At 54.3% G+C, this 18,006-nt stretch overlaps 7 protein-coding genes across 7 annotated transcripts; 3 read left to right on the top strand and 4 right to left on the bottom strand.

The window, feature by feature from the left end:
- Positions 1 to 228: 228 nt before the first annotated feature.
- Z517_05281 (uncharacterized protein) lies at positions 229 to 1,381 on the bottom strand (the record flags this gene model as incomplete). Its single annotated transcript, XM_013430608.1, has 3 exons — positions 229 to 1,082; positions 1,133 to 1,222; positions 1,288 to 1,381. The coding sequence occupies 3 exons, from the start codon at positions 1,379 to 1,381 to the stop codon at positions 229 to 231; spliced, it is 1,038 nt and encodes a 345-aa protein (XP_013286062.1).
- Positions 1,382 to 2,225: 844 nt separating this feature from the next.
- Positions 2,226 to 4,029, bottom strand: Z517_05280 (uncharacterized protein; the record flags this gene model as incomplete). The annotated part of the gene is made up of 5 exons (XM_013430607.1): positions 2,226 to 2,782; positions 2,837 to 3,250; positions 3,316 to 3,558; positions 3,631 to 3,724; positions 3,826 to 4,029. 5 exons carry the CDS (start codon positions 4,027 to 4,029, stop codon positions 2,226 to 2,228), a joined length of 1,512 nt encoding a protein of 503 aa, XP_013286061.1.
- Positions 4,030 to 4,876: 847 nt separating this feature from the next.
- On the top strand, positions 4,877 to 6,463 carry Z517_05279 (uncharacterized protein; the record flags this gene model as incomplete). The annotated part of the gene is made up of 1 exon (XM_013430606.1): positions 4,877 to 6,463. One exon carries the CDS (start codon positions 4,877 to 4,879, stop codon positions 6,461 to 6,463), a length of 1,587 nt encoding a protein of 528 aa, XP_013286060.1.
- A 1,143-nt stretch (positions 6,464 to 7,606) lies between these two features.
- Positions 7,607 to 8,776, top strand: Z517_05278 (uncharacterized protein; the record flags this gene model as incomplete). Its single annotated transcript, XM_013430605.1, has 1 exon — positions 7,607 to 8,776. One exon carries the CDS (start codon positions 7,607 to 7,609, stop codon positions 8,774 to 8,776), a length of 1,170 nt encoding a protein of 389 aa, XP_013286059.1.
- A 181-nt stretch (positions 8,777 to 8,957) lies between these two features.
- Z517_05277 (uncharacterized protein) lies at positions 8,958 to 10,507 on the bottom strand (the record flags this gene model as incomplete). Its single annotated transcript, XM_013430604.1, has 2 exons — positions 8,958 to 9,674; positions 9,752 to 10,507. The coding sequence occupies 2 exons, from the start codon at positions 10,505 to 10,507 to the stop codon at positions 8,958 to 8,960; spliced, it is 1,473 nt and encodes a 490-aa protein (XP_013286058.1).
- Positions 10,508 to 11,847: 1,340 nt separating this feature from the next.
- On the bottom strand, positions 11,848 to 13,692 carry Z517_05276 (uncharacterized protein; the record flags this gene model as incomplete). Its single annotated transcript, XM_013430603.1, has 2 exons — positions 11,848 to 12,619; positions 12,683 to 13,692. 2 exons carry the CDS (start codon positions 13,690 to 13,692, stop codon positions 11,848 to 11,850), a joined length of 1,782 nt encoding a protein of 593 aa, XP_013286057.1.
- Positions 13,693 to 16,804: 3,112 nt separating this feature from the next.
- Positions 16,805 to 17,923, top strand: Z517_05275 (uncharacterized protein; the record flags this gene model as incomplete). The annotated part of the gene is made up of 3 exons (XM_013430602.1): positions 16,805 to 17,202; positions 17,258 to 17,371; positions 17,422 to 17,923. The coding sequence occupies 3 exons, from the start codon at positions 16,805 to 16,807 to the stop codon at positions 17,921 to 17,923; spliced, it is 1,014 nt and encodes a 337-aa protein (XP_013286056.1).
- Between the last annotated feature and the right edge of the window lie 83 nt (positions 17,924 to 18,006).

The raw sequence follows: 18,006 nt of genomic DNA, 5'->3' as shown, positions 1-18,006 counted from the left end.
TCTTGTTGTGGTTCTCGAGGGCTGTCAAAAAAAAAAAACCTATGGAACCTAATAAAAGGGGGGACCATTCAATGGGTCTTGTTTGTCTGTCCTGCCTGGCCTGTCTGGACCAAGTCACCTAGGGGACACGATAACAGTGTCACATGTAGCGTTCAAACGTATGTGCATACAAAATTACGTACAACTTTGCCAACTCCCTTTCTTTCTTTTCCCCCTCTGCACTCGTTTTTACACCGTGATCAGCATCTTCAAGGCGTCGTGCTCAGCGGCCGCTTTGAACGTGGTGTAGGCCTTGTCCATGTCCGAAAAGGCGAATTCGTGCGTGATCAGTTGTCCCGGGTCGATGCTGCCCGCGGCGAAGAGCTTGAGCAACATGGGCGTGGTGACGGTGTCGACCAGCCTCGTGGTCAGCGAGATGTTGTGGACCCACAGCTTCTCGATCTTGAGCTCGCAGCTCTTGCCGTGCACGCCGACGTTGGCAATGACCCCGCCCGGCGCGACAAGGTCCTGGGCCATCTCCAGGGTCTCGGGCACGCCGACCGCCTCCATGACGGTGTCGCAGCCGATGTTGTCGGTGAGCTTCATGACGGCTTCCAGGGGCGAGGCCTCGGCGCTGTTCACGGTGTGATGGGCCCCGAAGTACTTTGCGACCTTGAGACGGTTGGGGTCCCGGTCGATCATGATGATCAGACTTGGTGAGTAGAGTCGGGAGGTCATCAGCGCCGCAAGGCCCACGGGACCCGCGCCAACGATGGCGACCGTCGACCCGGGCTGGACTTTGCCATTCTGCACCCCGCATTCGAGTCCCGTGGGAAAGATGTCGGAGAGCATGACAAGTGCCTTTTCGTCGACACCCTTGGGCACGTGGTGCAGGCCGCTGTCGGCGAAGGGGATGCGAACATATTCGGCCTGAGTTCCATCGATCGTGTTGCCGAGAATCCATCCTGCACTTACGCAGTGGCTGGGCATGCCTCTCCGGCAGTAGTTGCAGGTTGCACAGCTGGAAATGCAGTTGATGAGGACTCGATCTCCCTTCTTGAATCGAGACACCCCGGGACCTGGCTCCTCGACGACACCAACACCTGCCCTCGGTTAGCAGCTAGGAATTCTCGACGGTATCAAGGAAGCCAACCTTCATGTCCTAGGACGCGACCAGGTGTGCACGTGGGCACGTCCCCCTTCAGGATGTGCGTGTCTGTCCCACAGATTGTTGTATAGACGACTGTCACGACGGTCAGCCGCCGTAACGTAATACGTCTAAGCATGCATTGTAGGCTTGGAGCTCACCTTTCACGATGGCATCGGAAGCTTCCTGAATCTTAGGGACAGGACGATCCTCCAGACCACACTGACCAGGACCTTTATACACAAGTGCCTTCATCGTGGATAAGTATTGGAACCTTGGTATAGTTCTGAGTGTTTTGAATGTTCCAATGGTGCTTCTTCGGACGACGGTGGTGAGCATCCTCGATGACTTTATGTGTGTCTAGACACCTGATGAGAGGGGAAATAGCCAGGTATGTGATTTGCTTTCGGTGAAGAGGAAGCCTGATTCCTTCAGATTTTATGCCGTGGGCACCAGTTGCTTACCAGGACCTATTGGGGGTCGTATGTGCCTCACACCACTCGTGTTCTTGACTTAGTGCAGCATCGGATGATTGGCGTTTTTGGACTTGTGCGGAACCGCTGGGCGCTCATCCCTCCCCCCTCATTTTGGGTTCCCTCGGTGCGGCCATGGGAACCAGTTTTCGGCTCAACTCCAGCCTGGAGTACTGATTTTGAAGGTATTGATAGGCATGAATTGGAGATGGATGAAGTTCAATCTGCCATATTTCATCCACCAGGCTGAATGGGAGCCTCGAAGAAACATTTTCGCTTCCCCGCAATTTCGCAATTGGATACGGCGGAGCATTCGGCAGTCACGTGCTGTAATGGTTGGTAATGCTCATCACATGACGTCACTGTCGTGCCTGCAATTTCCCCTTGTCACAGCCTTGCAGCCTCGCGTGACTTTGTCTTACAAGTACCTCGTCAGCTCGTACAAGTACAAAAACATTTCTTCTCTTCCAGGTGACCGAGCCATTTTCGCCTGATGGTCAGAGGCTTACAAGTACCTGCACAAGGATGAGCCAAAATCAGAAGACTTCAGAATGGACACTGCTTGTAGGTATGAGCGTGGATTACAACCGCACAAACTGCCCCAATGGCTGTGTCCACACTAGGCACTACAGAATGTATCGGAACGAAGGATGATAGTCTTGGACGTCCTCAAGAGTCTTGTGGAGGTTTGGATCTGTCGTCCCAGCAGCGGCATGTTCCAGCGCCTCCCTGTCCTTCTTGTTGTTGAGCCACCGCATCCAGAACCAGCAGAACACAGCCGACATTAATGCAAGGACCTCAAAAGCCAGTGCGATCGAGTGGCCCTTGACGTATTGTGGGGGATCCGTGTAGATGTGCGACCCGAGGATAGCGAAGCACTGCCCGACAATCTCAGCCGTGCCCCAGGTGGTGGCGCGCTTGGTGAAGCCCCCAGTGTTGATGTTCATCCAAGCTCCCATCAACGTCACACCCGGGAATGTGCCCATGGTGATTAGGCATGTGGCAAATATCTTGACCTTCACATTGTGAACCGCGATCAGGATGATATACCCAACGATGCTGCTACACAAGAGGCCCATGAGGAATACTCCCTTGGCGTTGAGTCGGTCGGAGGCCATGTTCACCACAATCAACGTAACGAAGGCGCATGCATATGGGATGATTGAAAAGAGCTGCGTTTGCACTGAAGACAGGTCAATATGGTGTCAAAGTGAGCAGACTGGATCAAAGACTTTACCAGCAGAGTACCCAAACTGAGCGATGAAGCTGGGCAAGAAGGCGCTGATGGAAGCCAATGCCAGAGACACCCCCGCGCTGATGAACCAGAAAGGAATCGTTTTGGGATCTTTGAGGGCAATCCACATCTGCTTCCACTTGAACCCCGCGTGCTCGACATTGTACGTCTTCATGCGGTCGATTGCCAGGTCGATTTCACTGTCCCTGAAGATCCAGTGTTTTTTCTTCAGCTGATCTGGAGCGGGCGGCAACAGAATCCAACAGGCCAGCCCGACAAAGATACCGGCAACGCCTTCAATGATGAAGAGCCAGTACCAGGACGGTTTGCCGAGGGCGCCATCCAGGTTTTTTTGTATTGCGTAGGCGATGAGACCGCTAAAGCCGCCAGCGATGGTGGCGGCTGAGTAGAAGACACCTGTCCACCCCGAGATTAGATCTCCTTGTCGGCGCTTCTTGAGGGAAGTACAACAAAAGACATACCACCCCGTGTTGCCAGTTCATTCCGCTTATACCACATGCTGGTATAAAGCGTCAAGGCTTGAAGAAACGCCGACGCGAACCCGAAGATGATTCGCAGGGCCAAGACGGTGCCAGCGTTTTTCGCCGCGGCCATACAGCATGACAGGGTGGCAAAGAGGATCACGCAGCCGCCGACCTGCCTGTGCGGCTTGAAGATGCGGATAGACAGACTGGCGGGAAGAATGGAAAGGGTGTACCCGACATCTGTTCGGTGTTGGTCAGTCTGTTCACCAGGTATGACTACCATTCACGGGGAAAGGTGGAGATCGGACTGACAATAGAGGGAGATGGCGTTGTAGAACTGTCCATTGCTCATGTTCAAGTCGCGTTGAAAGCCCATGACCCGGGCATTGCCGATGTTTCCTCGATCCTGTTCTGCGTCAACAAGACAGGACAATGCTCAAGAGCGTACGAGCGGTCGTGAAATTGCATAGCATGGCAGACAAGATGACGAGGCACTAGGGAACTCACCCACTGGTTGACCAAGAAGACCAACGAGGTCATGCCCACGATCAATAGATCGGCCTTGAGCACGAGCCTGCGCTCCTCGCGAGACTTGGGTGGCGTCGTCTTCGGGTCCTCGTACAGGAACCCGTGTGTCTCTTTGGTGTCTTTTGCCAGACGCTCCAGCTGGATCTCTTCCTTGCCGTCGAACTTTTCCACTGCTGAAGCCATTGTTGTTCGAGATCAGCTGTGCACGAGATGATGCTGGAAACTGCGAACGTAGTATATTGCTGTGGTCACAATCCCACGAACACTGGGAACGGGGGACGATGGAGGCATCCTTTTATGTTCCCCCGTTGTATACCAAGCCCCCAGATTTGCCCCAGTCTGGAGTCTGGAATAGCGCTTCGTATTTTCCAAGAGACCAGAATGCTTCAAGGCGATTGTCACCCGACTTGAAGGACAAGTCGGCTAGCAGCCTAGCAACCTAGAACAGTCTGTCTTCCCCAGCCAATGGACCCATAGACTTAAGACTGCCAGACAAACCCGCCTCCCGTTTTTCCCCTCAAGTGAATTCGACACATGCCTGCGTCTCTTGTATTTCCCGTCCTGTCACTGCGCTCCACTCGAACTAATCCCAAAATGGGAATTTCCACGACACCTGCATAAATGTCGTTTTCAGTGGGGAACCACTGACCACATCTACACCTGAGACCATATCACTAGTTGAAAATGGAGTTGAACCCCTTGAACCCCTCTGAGCAAGAGCCCGAGAAACCAAGATGATCTCGGAGTCGGGATTTCCGACACTGTTAACTCCAGACTGCATATGCACAGGTCTTGGAGACTCTTATAGAACGAACGGAGCAAAACGGAGCGGGAGTGGGAGTGAGATGGGATATCGACGACCAGGTTTGTGTGTATATATATTCGTGTGCGTCCAGGTAAGCCGTGATACAGCGTGCTACTTTGACCTTCAATTTGTGATATCTAGTTGAAAAGGGATCCCAGACGCGCAGAATCACCACGCACCTCCTTTCTTCTCGTGCGTCTCACAATCTGAGACCAAACCGTCAAGATGCCCAACGCACTGTCAATGACGGCGCCGACGCGCTTTAGGGACAAAGAAGCCGAACTGGCCATGCGGATCAAGAAGCCTTTTACGGTCGCGGTCGTCGGCGACCTCATCCAGGTCCAACCCTTTGCGAACCGCGACGACCCGGACATCCAGGCGCTGATCACCATCATGCGAGCCGCCGACATCACACTGGCCAACAACGAGAACACGATCGTGGACCGGCTCACGTTCCGCGGGCCCATCTCGCACATGGAAAGCCCCGCCGAGGTCGCCGACGACTGGGCCGCCATGGGCATCGCCATGGTGTCCAAGGCAAACAACCACACGTTCGACAACGGTGAGGCCGGCGTCGCCCACAACTTTGCCCAGCTCCGCCGCGTGGGCATCGACTACGTGGGCACAGACTACAACCTCTGCGAGGCGCGGTTGGCGCGGTTTCGTACGCTTCCCAAGGGAACGGTCGCGTTTGTCGGTGCCTACGCCGAGGTCGAGGATTATTCGCAGATATACGGTTTACCGCGCGGGGATCCCATTGTCGTGACGGAAGAGCAGTTTCAGCAGTTGCAAGCGATGGAGGAAAGTCTCTACGAGCGTGCGAGGGAGGTCCCGAACCCTATCGACAGAAACACCAAGCCCCGGCAAGGCAGTCTGCTGCTCTTCGGACGGGTGTTCCAGCTCGCAGGCGCCGACACGGCGGCGGCAGATGACGAAGCTACCTCGATCAAAAAGCGGCTGGAGCACCATTTGAACTCCAAGGGACCCATCACGTCGAAGAACAACTCGCTGCGGCTCAAAGTGTACCACGGCGTGACCGAGGCACAAATGGCCCAGCTCCGCCAAATCGCAGGCGACAGCGGCAGTAGTGGCCCAACGCTCGACGCGTTCGACGTCCACTTCAAAGTCGCCCCCAGCCCGGGCGAGCTGACGTACGACATGGACGCGGCGGACGAGCGGGAAATCCTGCGCGAAGTGCGGTCCGGGAAACAATTCGGCGACTTCGCGGCCTTTACGATCCACTGGCACCAGAACCGGTTCTCGTTCCAAAAGTACTCGTTCGACCACTACCCGGCCGAGTTCCAGGTCGTGCTGGCGCACGCGGCCATCGACCAGGGCGCGGACCTCTTCTTCGCGCACGGCGTGCACACGCTCAAGGGCGTCGAGATCTACCGGGGCAAACCCATCTTTTACGGGGTCAACAACTTTGTCTTCCAGAACCAGAGGTTCCGGTCTTGGAGGGACGACGCCCCCGACTCTGAGCGTGAGGCGCGGCGACGGTGCCCGACGGAGCCGATCGTCGGCGACGGCGAGATCAACGAGGCGCGCTGGGCGTGGCTGCAGCGGCCCGAGAACTTCGAGGCCATCCTCCCGACGAGCCACTACGAGGACGGCAAACTGGTCCGGGTGCACATCTACCCCGTCGACCTGGGCCTGGAGCGGCCGAGCTCCGAGATGGGCACGCCGCGCCGACCGTCGTTGGACAAGGCCCGGCACATCCTCGAGCGGGTCGTCGAGTATTCGAGGCCGTTTGGGACCGAGATCTCGATCGAGGACGGGGTCGGTGTCATCCGTATACCGTCGCAGTCTTAGTGGGACCATTGGTGGCTATGAACTACGGAAAGGAAACCACGGACATGGATATGACGGACTGGATGGTTCGTCTCAGATTTCTCACCAGCATAGCATAGCATAGCATAGCATAGCATGGCTAGTAGGGCATGGGGGATCGTAAGCCTCTCTAGATGTCACTCTCAAGGGAATGGTACTGTGCCACTGATCTAGCTTTTAATGCCATATACTATCTCTATGCTTCGCACATTGTCCTGTTTCTGGCAGCAGCTCTTATTCCCCTACCTTTTTTATCTCCTGTCAACACCATGGCTAGAACGAAGATTTATTTACTCCCTCGTACTCGTACCCGTACCCGTACCGCGTACTTGCTTGCACAAGGTAAAATACATGCACACGTATGCTATGGTACGTGGGTACCTAACACAGGCACCTGAGGTCCCCCTCTTCCAGGGTAGTATGCCGTGCCATGCCGTGCAATGCAATGCAATGCAATGGCGATGCACCCGTCGTGGAAATTCCCCCTTTTGGCAAAGTCTACCTATGTATGTACCTATCCCACCTACCCACCTACCCACCTGGCTGGTGCTTGGTACCAACTTGGCCGGCTGTTTGGTCGAGATACTATCACCTGTTCCTGTCCTTGTCCTTGTCTTGTACCTTGTACCTTGTACACTGGCTGTCCTCCCCATCGCCCTGGCGCCATCACTTGATCAGTAAGGTCATGTTCTCGGCAGTTCGGCTGCGAGTTAGGATATGAATGAAACTATACTGGATAGGTAGGGCGGTGTCGTATGTAGTGCGTCAACACCAGCGCCAGAGTGGGCTCTGCCTGCCTGGTGGTAAACTGGTAAACTATCGACAGATTCATGACCGGGGGGGGGGGGGGGGGGGTTAAACACGAGGGAATTTCTGCGGCGGCCGAGTCTCTTGTTGCCCTTCATGGGTGAAGGGCGAGAGGGATACCTGGGTCGGGATTACGGTGGTGCATACAAGTAGATGCATAGGTAGGTAGATATCGGAATGGTGAAGACTTGAGACTTGATATGCATATGATATGATATAGAGTACAGGATATAAAACACCTGCCACTGGAGCCACTAGTCAGTTTCTTACTTGTCCGGCACAAGAACCAACTCCTCAAATTTTCATCCATCGTCCATCATGCCACCATCGACGAAGACGACGACGACGACGACGACGACGCATCAACGCACAAATTGGAAAATCCCACCCGTCTTCTACGTCGGCGGAGAGTACATCCGGGACAAAGACGGGACGCACATGAGCGGCCAGATGTGTGTGCGACACTACGGCCCCGCCGACGACGGCGATGACACGCAGAAAAGCCGGCCGGCGGTGATATTCCTCCACGGCGCCGCGCAGACGGGGACGCACTTTGAAGTCACTCCCGACGGGCGGCCGGGGCTAGCACTGTTGCAGGCACAGGCTCAAGCGCAGGGAAAAGGAGGATGGGACTGTTACGTGGTCGATCTCGTGGGCGTGGGCCGGTCGCGGTACCACTGCGGCGACATGGGCGCGCTGAAGCACTACACAGCCGAAGAGCTGCAGGTGGCCTTCACGGCACCGGACCCTCAATCGTGGCCGACGGCGAAGCTGCACACGCAGTGGCCCGGCAGGGGGGTCATGGGCGACCGGATCTTCGATGCCTTCTACGCCAGCCAGGTCGGACATGTGCCGGAGTACAAGGTAATGGAGAAGCTGGTGCGTAGAGCTGCGTGGCCTCTCCTCACCAGAACTGGTCCGGCGTACCTGGTCACGCATTCCCAGTCGGGCCCCTTGGGGTGGCATATCGCCGACGCGTGTCCGGACCTGGTCAGGGGCATCGTGGCGCTGGAGCCTCACGGCCCACCGTTCGAGTGTCCGGACGTGGCGCCGTTCAATAGACGTCCTGCCATGGTCGGCACGCTGCTGCATCCGTTTGGCATCACCTCGACGCCCTTGCGCTTCTCGCCCGAACTGGACGCCGACGCAACGCAGCTCAGCTACCTCCGACAGACCGACCTGGAAACGCCGACTCACGAGACCCTGGCGCGGGGATGTCGACAGACACGACCCCCAAGACAGCTCGTCAACCTCGCCTCGATCCCCGTGCTGCTGCTCACTGCAGAGGCTTCGTACCACGCAAGCTATGACCACTTGACGGCCGACTTCCTCCGCGACGCGGGCGTCCCGGTCGATCACGTCTATCTCGCCGAGCAGGGCATTCGCGGGAATGGCCACTTGATGGCCATTGAAGAAAACAACCAAGACATTCGGGAGTTCATCAATCGCTGGCTGATGAAAACAGAAGAAGCTCGTTCAAGATCTTGAGAGTGCCACATATCCTTTGGCGAGTGGTGGCGGTAGTTCGTTTCCATGTTCACAGTAGGGCACATTAATGATGTGCTGGTAAACTATTGCCGTTTTGTGTAAGATCTAAACGAAGCATTGGTATCCATCGGATGGCTGTCCGGTAATAAATCGGGTCTCTCCAGGACTAGAAAGCCAACCCTCATGTTGCTGTAATTGTGCTCTCCATCCCCCACAGGACCATCATCCTGCGTGCCTCGTCCTTTTGCACTGCGTTCGCACCGAGCCATGACACGATCTTCACAGAGAAGCCCGTCCGCAACGCATCGCCGCAGTAAGGATGGCGCCAGTTCTGGTACCAGGCGGCCATCAAGACCGAAGACGAGTGGCGCTCGATCTCGGAACGGTAGCGCGGAAGCGGTGACGGCAGCACTCCCTCAGGAGAGGGTGGCCTGCATTCCTCGAGAGACGCAAGCACAGAGTAGACGATGACCATCAAAGAGTCGTACAGCGAGACGGTCTTGGCGGTCAGGGTGTCGGGGAATACACATTGTCCAGCGGGCGACGAAGGCGTTAGAGGGCTGAGGGCAGCTTGCATAAGGTCGGTGGTAGTAGATTGACCGACGACAACGTTGGTATCTTGAGCGAAATGCCACCACCAGTTCTGCAGGCGCTGGAGGATAACGAGGGTCTCCCTCTCCAGCGTCTTCCGGTCCGAGTTGTCGAGAGTGGCTATCTTGTCTATAGAGTCCCGGAAGTCGCCTCCAGGCACGAGAGTGAGCAGCAGGTGATGAGGAATGGCGAGGAGGATGTCAATCAGAAACTCGTACTCGATCTTGGTGCTGTCTCTAAAGGGGGCTTCACACCATTCTTGCGATGCGAAGCTGGAAGGGTCGTTCCTGAGAAGAGCCTTAAAAGCCTGCGAGGTCCGTTAGGGATGACACTCTCGTAGGTGACAAGCACCCTCTACTGGCTCTGTGTAAGAGGCATACGTACCGCGTACGTGCGAAGAGATCTGAACATGGCGTGATCCTGGCCCACACGGTAATGATCTGGGCCTAGGGCCTCCACGGTGGTGACTGCGGCGGCAATATGATGAGCCCAAGCGTCAGGAGAGGTTCGCTTCATCGTCTCAAAGTAGAGAAACATCATGGGTACTGATATCTCGGGGCTGCTAGGCGTTGACCCGTGCGTGAGTGAATTGGCGTCGGTGTTGCTTCCCTGTATAAACCCACGGTGGCTCGCGAGGCCAGCAAGATACCACCGCACGGCCTCGACCTCGGCGCTCTTGTTGTGCTGAACAACTGCAAAGTAGATTAAGCTGGCGGCACGGATGGAGAACCTTACAGAGGGTGTCTGATTGTCGGATAAGAGACTGGGAAGGGCAAATACCCATGATCGTGGTCGAACCGGATTCATTCCCACCCTCGAACTGGTGCTTGATTCGACGAACTTCTCCACAAAACACTGTTCAAAGAAGTTGCTGTGGTCCAGGACATCCATGATGATCAGGGAAAGGTTAGTCTGGTCAGGCAACGAACTCTCCTGCCCGGCTGCATCTGGCTCCCAAGGTGATGGGGATGTATCCAAACTCATGGTGAGATCATCTTCTGTTGGGCTCGTATTACTGGCATCCGGCGATATGGTCGTGGTATCGTCATCCGTAGAGGCACGAAGTATAGCCGGACATTCATCTGTGCTTCGAGCTGTTGCTCGTCGTTTCTTGCGTGGACGACTGACTTGGGCGGACATGTCGAGGATGATGGGCCCTTGACGGGGACCCGAGCAAGGAAGTCCAAAGCGAGCACATTGTCTGCAGTACTCTGGTCTGCCGTCACACTGACAAACGCATAACCTATCAATGGAGTCTTCGCAGATGTAGACCGGAGCACTGACTGACCTTTACATGGCGCTGTATGCACTGTGCACAACCCCTACTCCGGGAAGTCCGTGGGAGCGTAGGCATGCTAACTCTTCAGCTGCCGTCTAGGTTGAAAGACTGATATGCGAAAGACCGAGTATAGAAAGAGGAAAGGCAGGCCGGGAAGACGAGTCTGATCTCGTAGGATGATGGCGTGGAGAGGCGTGGAGGAGATTTGGAGCCTGGCACTCCAGCTAAACCCAGGACCACGGAGAGCAGCAAAATAGCCAGTCCGAGGTACTGAGTGCCTGGTGCATTGCTAGTTAATGCTAACCAAGTAGCGGGCGCGGGAGGTCGCTGTGGGTGGCCACCTGTCGGGGGCACTGCAGGTATAGCCACAATCAGCGCGGAACCGCGGAGCCTGACTAGGCCTAGCGAGGGCTGGAAGACCTCGAATGCATAGGGTTTATGCATCGCTAATTGCCAGGTGTATCTCGTACAAGTATTCATCCACTGGTTCGTCCAAAATCCCTCATTATGCTTGCTCTGTAGCCGCTCAAATACGAACTCCGGGGTATAAATCTTTAGCTGTAAAGCAACACTTTTGAATCTTTTGACCACGGGGAAAATTCACGCCTGGGTGATTCAACACGGTCGAGCCATGATGAAACCATTCATCTGGAGAATGGTTCGATGCTCGTTCTCGTCAGGAAGAGTGTTGAGACGCACTCCGACAGCATCCCGAGTCGGTCACACCACGCAGTCCATCACCTAAAGACACCAATTATCTCTCCAGTGTGCCAATACTTCTGGGAGCCACTGCAAGGCCCTGTTGCTCATTCTCAACACCCAGTTGTCCTAGCCATGACACGCCGGAAGCTATGCACATATGTGTCGGGTCCACCATGTTGCCGACGTGCATTTGGTCGTTTCAACCTCTGTTATTACGCATGGGAATTAATTGCCCATGCCGCAGTGAGGAGATGGCACTTTATAACGGGCAGGGCTCCTGTTGAACTTCGCGATCAGGGCTGATTATGCGTGCTGTGAACCAATGATTACAAGCCCCCCTTTTGTTTGTGATCTGGCTTTTCAAAGCTTACCGTGATTGAGGTATGATCATGCCGCGGTGCTGGCAATGATGGCGACGACAACGATTACTTTGAAAAGCAAGCCCGGACCGGTCATAACAGCCCCGACCCGACGAGGTAAGCCGGAAGCTAAGACCAGGCTATCTGTCTGGAGGTCGATGAGAGGTCAACGTCTGTTGTATACCTGGTGGTGGTGTCGGAAAAGAAGCTATGCCCATTGCTTCTCGGTGCACAGTCTGCCCCAACTCGTCACACATGTGGTCCCACCAAACAAAATTGTGCAGCTGCATCTTGACAATTTCCCACGTCCAGCAATGTATAGAGAGGAGCCTTTTCAACATGTCAAGGACGGAATCCTTGAGCGGCAGATTCATTACGGCGATCGCACCCATGGTGGTGGCCCAAAGTTGAAATGAATCGAACCCTTGAGAAACCGCTTCAAAGGTCTCGCAAGCACGCAGGGACTCATAGAGCTCCGTGACCAGTCGTATCCGAACGCCGGTGTTCGTGGGAATAGGAAAAATGACCATGTCGCTGAAACAGAGCAGAGCAGCCCTCGTGGTCTCGAAAATGGCTTCTTCCAGACTGGCAGGATGAACGTGACGTTGGATACGGCAAAGCGCATGCTGAATGGCGTTTCGGGCATTGATTAAATCATGCATCGCAGGCTCGGGGACTGCCTTGCGTATCAGCCGGTCCAGAGCAATAACAAGTTCACAGACCATGTTCAACGTCGGACGGATGTCTAGAAGAATGTTTTTGTCGAAGCCAGAGCCGAGATCTTTGAGAAGCATAGCAGAAATCGGGTCGATGATGAGACCTCCAATTTCGTATGTCAGCAATGGTTGTCGCGGATGTCTCCAGTCATATTTCGGCCGTTGCCCTGTCAAGGTCGATACGGTGAGGTCGAAGCTTGCACACAATTCATCAGCACGGCAATTCTCCTGCATGATCAACTCCGGAAGTCATGCTTACAATTCTGCCAACGTCGCGAGCGCAGGTGTTTGGACACCAGTCAACCCACCCTTCAGATCGATGATGTCAAAGAAAGCCTTGATATATCCAGGGTCGAGTGACTGAGTACTGTAGAAATGAAGATTCTGCGCCCTGGCCAATGGGGACTTTGATATCGAGCTTGCGGGCGGAACTCTCGAATGTGCAACCGAACCTCTGGCCACAGCGACCATTGCCATGAGAAGGTCATCCGACGGTACAGCCCCCTGCAATTGATCAAGTTCCTCGTTGATCAACTGAATAGCCTTCGTTCGATTTGTGTTGACCAAGGCAGCACATGCTCGGGCAACTTGACGGTCTTGGGTGCTTCTCTGGAGAAACATGGCAGCCGAAGCCACAAGGCCATGGAAGGCATGAGGATGCATCGCAGCTCCTCGGCGCAGGATGAGGGAATATGACTGATCGGTCGGGGCACTATTGACATTTGCAGGCCAGTACACGTCAAAGGCGTAGTCGAGAGTGTGTCTTAATGCGCGCGGCAAGTCTTTTGCACCCATCAGGTTGAATGGGTCTGTCCTCGTCTGGTCAAGCCGGCGATCCAGAATCGCGGCGCTGCTCGCTGGAGAGGGATTTCTGTGGATGATAGTGAGGTCACGGTCGATGACATTGGGGGACCGTATGGGAGGATGCTGGGTCTGTCGCTCTTGTTGCTGTGTTGAGCTCTCAGTCCGACGTCTCCCAGCGTCCTCGTCCCCCTTCTCCTGAACGAAACTGAACTCCGCCGGCGGAGACAGGTACACATTCTCGCTCTCAGACACAGAACCACGCTTTCCAGTCGGAGTAGACTCTTGACCCTGTTGCTGCCGTTCACGTCGGCGCTGGTGAGCCACTCGTGCCGCATGTGCACGTCTTGCCGCAGTCTCACTACGCTTGGTTTTGACTGACCGCAGCGCATCATTGTCAACAAACCTGAAGTCCGGGGCTGGTGCAGGTTCAGCTGGATGCGGTGAAGTGGCTGCTAGTCTTTCCATCCCCACTAGGAGTCGGGCAGACCCGGATGGCACATGCGAGCAGACGAAAGCAGAGCGCTTCGACGCAGAAGATGAGTATCTGAGAAACAGCAGCCTAGCACGGCGGTAGAGTCTGATCTCTCATCAAAGTATCAAAGATAATAGCCTCACAGTCGACAGGTCGCAAAAAGATCAAGCCGGTTTACCGGTCGCCCGTACTCGGCAGGCATCTGCTGGTTGAATCCTGAACCTCCACCGACCAGAAATGTAATGACTAAGCCTCTCCCCGCTGGTAACGGTCTCGAGTGAGCCACCACGATTGAATTTTGGGAGGGGTTTCCTGCAGGGTTCATGTCCAATTCGCCAGTTGGGCGGGTGGAACGTTGGCGACCAAGGTAGTACTGCATGTGGTTGTCACCAATTGCAGCCACCGTACATCTTTGTCAACAAAGCCCGCACCGCTTCTGGCTTGTACTTCTGTATTGACCTTATCAGGCGGTTCGCGTGGAAATTGCTGTTGTGACCCTTTTCATGGCGGGTATAGGGTATCCGTTGACGAGCGCCATCTCCCCACCAAGAAGTCAGGGGGGAAAACTCCCTCCCCTGCTGGGGCTGATGCCTCGAAATAAAAACAGGCGACGTTTCACACCTGCCTGATTCAGAAAGGGTCCTCGCAGAGGGTATAGGTAGTAAACAAGCGGTATTTAAATGGAACGGCCTATTAGTGACCATGGATTTGCGGGAGTCTCTTACCGTGAGTCAAAGCGTGAGTGAGAGATTTCTGAGCTTCAAGGGAAAACTTTTTCCGAAGCTGGATCTGAACCATGCAGTAGTAGTGACAGGATGTCAAGCTGTCATACTCCGTCGAGTCTCCTAAAGGGGCCGATCGTAGATCTGGCTCGGAACTCCACCGCCTCAAAACCCTTTTGAGGCACTGACGCGGCTCCCTGGTGTTAACCTGGGCAATTTTCACATTTGCGGAGATGCAGTGATTACTTAGGAGGACTCGCCTGATCGGTTCGAGGACGAGTCACGGTATCCCGAGGCGAACCGTCCAAGGGGGGGGAAAGGGCAAGGCAGGTGAGATGAAGACAAGGAGACCAAATTAGGCAAGTCAACCAGCCAATCACATGCTGGGCCTTTCTAAGCACCAAGTGTCTCTATTCTCGTCAGTATATATCAACCTGACACTTCCCTCTTTGGCCATTACCATTTCTCCTTCACTTCGAGAACTGCCCCTTCAATGTTGAGAAGTGCCAGCTGTTCAATGCGACGGCGGACTTCTCCCAGCTACATCCACCTACCACCGCCAGCATTCTGGATACCAATTCTCCCTTAGCATGTCTAATGCTCCATTGCAGATGTTATCTATGTTAACAAAGCCGACACAGCTTGATGTTTCTGCTGGGGTAATTGTCAACAATGGCTTGGTGGGTATAGAGCCTGATATCATTTCTGGGCAAGGGGATCGTTAGACGACCGTCGACGACAAGTTCCGCCTTACATATCCATGAAAAACACCCGCTTCAATACCTCGGTGCGAAAGCAGCATTGTCATCCGACATTTTCCAGGCTTTCTTTTTTGGCCATCTTCGTGCAAGGGGGCATTGTTGATCTCCTGTTTGCTCAGGTTCCTCATGGTTAGACACAAAAGAGGCACTTATATCCTCTCAACAATTTCAAAGTTAGTAAGTAGAGTGGCTATTTTACATCACCATGTTCTCTTATGCACCGGTTGTGAGCGGAGCCATCGACACTTTGCCGACTGCTTGATCCACTTCAAGATCATATTGCCTACTCAGAGAATGAATTAGCCAGCGATGAAAGCCACGTGTGATCTCTGGGAGATTTGCGGACGTATGGGGCAATAACCACCGACTCAGTGTTGCAGGTCTTCGTGTCTGAGGGTAGGTCAAGGTTTCTGATTGAAGAGACGGAACTCAAGGTGACTAGGCCAGTGTGCTAGTCCCAGAGTACCACTCTGGCTGTATTTTGATGGATCCGACATAATTGGTCAATGTAGGGGTTGGACCTGACTCTGTCGTGAATCTATGTGCGGATCGAGGCTGTCTACCCGGTACATGTACGAGGATGCCAATGGTGCATGTGCAAGGATCACTGGAGCAGCTTCACAGACTATACAGACTCTTCGAGATGGCACTTCAATGCCTCTGAGATCTCTGAGTGGTCCTGCAACTTCGCTATTGCCGAGACTCTGTGGCTCCTTGGAACCTCACCTCAGTATCTCCCCATGCCGCTCCGTCAATTAGCAGAGGCATGAGCGGAGCGGAACGAGCAGAAGAGCAAAAGATCTACATACAGAGGTAGAAGCGGAGGCTTTTGTGTCTTGGCAAAATGCTTGGCAATTAATAAACCGCACTCCATGCTGCCCCAATGACTGACCATCTTCTAGCCTACCTCTTATAAAACAAGATCTTCTCTGTCTTGCCCAAATCTTGCTCCTTGCAACGTGGCCGGCACTCTGACTGAGATCCTGCATCCTTTGTGGTGGACCTGCCAGTGAAACGAATCAGCCACCAGCATGAAATGTCAGCAAAACATCTAGCCCTGTGATAGGCCGTCGCGAGGCTGCAGGCGTGCGGAGAGATTCTGTTCTTGTTTACATTCCGCGAGCTCAAGATTATGAAGCTGGCAATGACGCTGCCTTGTACAGCCCATCGCCATTGATCGCTACCCAAAGCAACACGGCACTCCTTTGGATACAGATTTATCGATCTTGAGTTGGTAATCAACCAGATGTGATTCGTCTCGCCGCCCTGGCCGGACATGGATGAAATCTACTAATGTCCCTTTTTGAAAGCGTTGCACGAGCTGAAATTGGACAACGCATGTTGTGAGTATGCACTGCTTGCCGTCGTCGAAGAACTCTCGAAGTATCCTAATGGCCCCTTCGTGAACACCCAATCCTTCGGACCTTGCATGCTCTAGTTTGTCCTGTTCAGAGTTTCCCAATATGGGAGCAGAGCTACCTCCCAATGTCCTCGGCTTCTCGACATTTAAATTGCGAGATCCCTTGGGAATCTCGTCTTGTCTCTTCTTCAGCCTCCAGGACAGTCTCTGAACACTCCCGCGAAATCTCTCCCAGATGAACGTCTTTCAAGTCCCCGTCAAAATGCCGTCGACTATCTCTGCCAAAGCCCTCTCTTTGCTGACTGTGTTTGGTGTCGTGAACGCGCTGCGTCCCAATACTACGTCGATCTGCGACCACTATACTCCTCTCCTGCTTGGGAAGGAGAACACGCCCGCCAGCCAACAGCAACTCATGGCCCTGATCACCCATACCTTCATTCTGGGGAACTACACTACTCCTAACGTCGGCGTCAAAGTGGACGGGATCGCAGGCCCCAAAACCTACCAGGGTCACGACGTCAATCTTTTGCCATACTTCACGGGTGGCTACTATTCTACCAATGAGAACGGGAAGCCTGTTGCAAAGAACTGGCTTGACGATGGAGGAGCTGGAGCATTGCTTGCCAACAAGCCGGCCAACACAACGACCTCTAATCAATAGTATGCCCCGTGTGTCCACTTGTTCCCCATATGTCGCTTACCTTGGACTTTGCAGCCAACTCCTTACCCACGTATACCAGTACTTTGGTGATTTCTACGGGTGTTCTCAACAGGGAGGTTCTGAGTTCCCCCACTACCAGGGCGTCGCTAGCATGTGGGAGGTCCACAAGTAAGTTTTTTTGCGCACATACTCAGTAAAAGAGCCCTGACGACCCCAAGATTCATGGACCCCAACCTTTGGGAATCGGGCTACTTCAATGAACAGATTGTGCTTGCCGGAAAGTCAATCGGATTTGAAGAGCCAGACGTCAACTTTACTCGGGACGCTCTCGACCAGACGTTCACTTATCGCTGCATCCCTCCTGCTGCCGTCATTCCTCCCTCCGCGGGACCTCAGCTGCAGACCATCTGCAGTGATGTCTACAGCTGCCCCCTTGCCGCAAATGCCAACTGCTCTGCCTACCCTGACGAAGGCGTCGTCCCTTATCCCGGGATTGCAAACGTTACACTTCTGCAGGGAGTTCCCAAGGAAAATGACACACTTGGTTTGAGCAGCACGTCGGCCTCTTCATCTGCAGGCTCGTCGGCTACCGCTAGTGGGTCAGCAGCAACTCCCAGTACCTCTAGCAACAACGCAGCTGCTTACACTTTGGCCGCAGGGAACCCGCTGATGGTGGTTGGAAGCACGGTCGCCCTTTTTGGCATGGCTCTCCTCCTGTGAGCAACGATGGCTGGAAAGACTGGTGATTCCCTTCATTGCGGAGACCATACTGGAGTTGCAGAGAGAATTGACCGGGAAAGGAG

Source organism: Fonsecaea pedrosoi (genome assembly GCF_000835455.1).
Source record: "Fonsecaea pedrosoi CBS 271.37 unplaced genomic scaffold supercont1.3, whole genome shotgun sequence".
Classification (NCBI taxonomy): domain Eukaryota; kingdom Fungi; phylum Ascomycota; class Eurotiomycetes; order Chaetothyriales; family Herpotrichiellaceae; genus Fonsecaea; species Fonsecaea pedrosoi.
The sequence above is the reverse complement of the archived record's forward strand: the minus strand, read 5'-3'. Positions and strand labels throughout refer to the sequence as shown.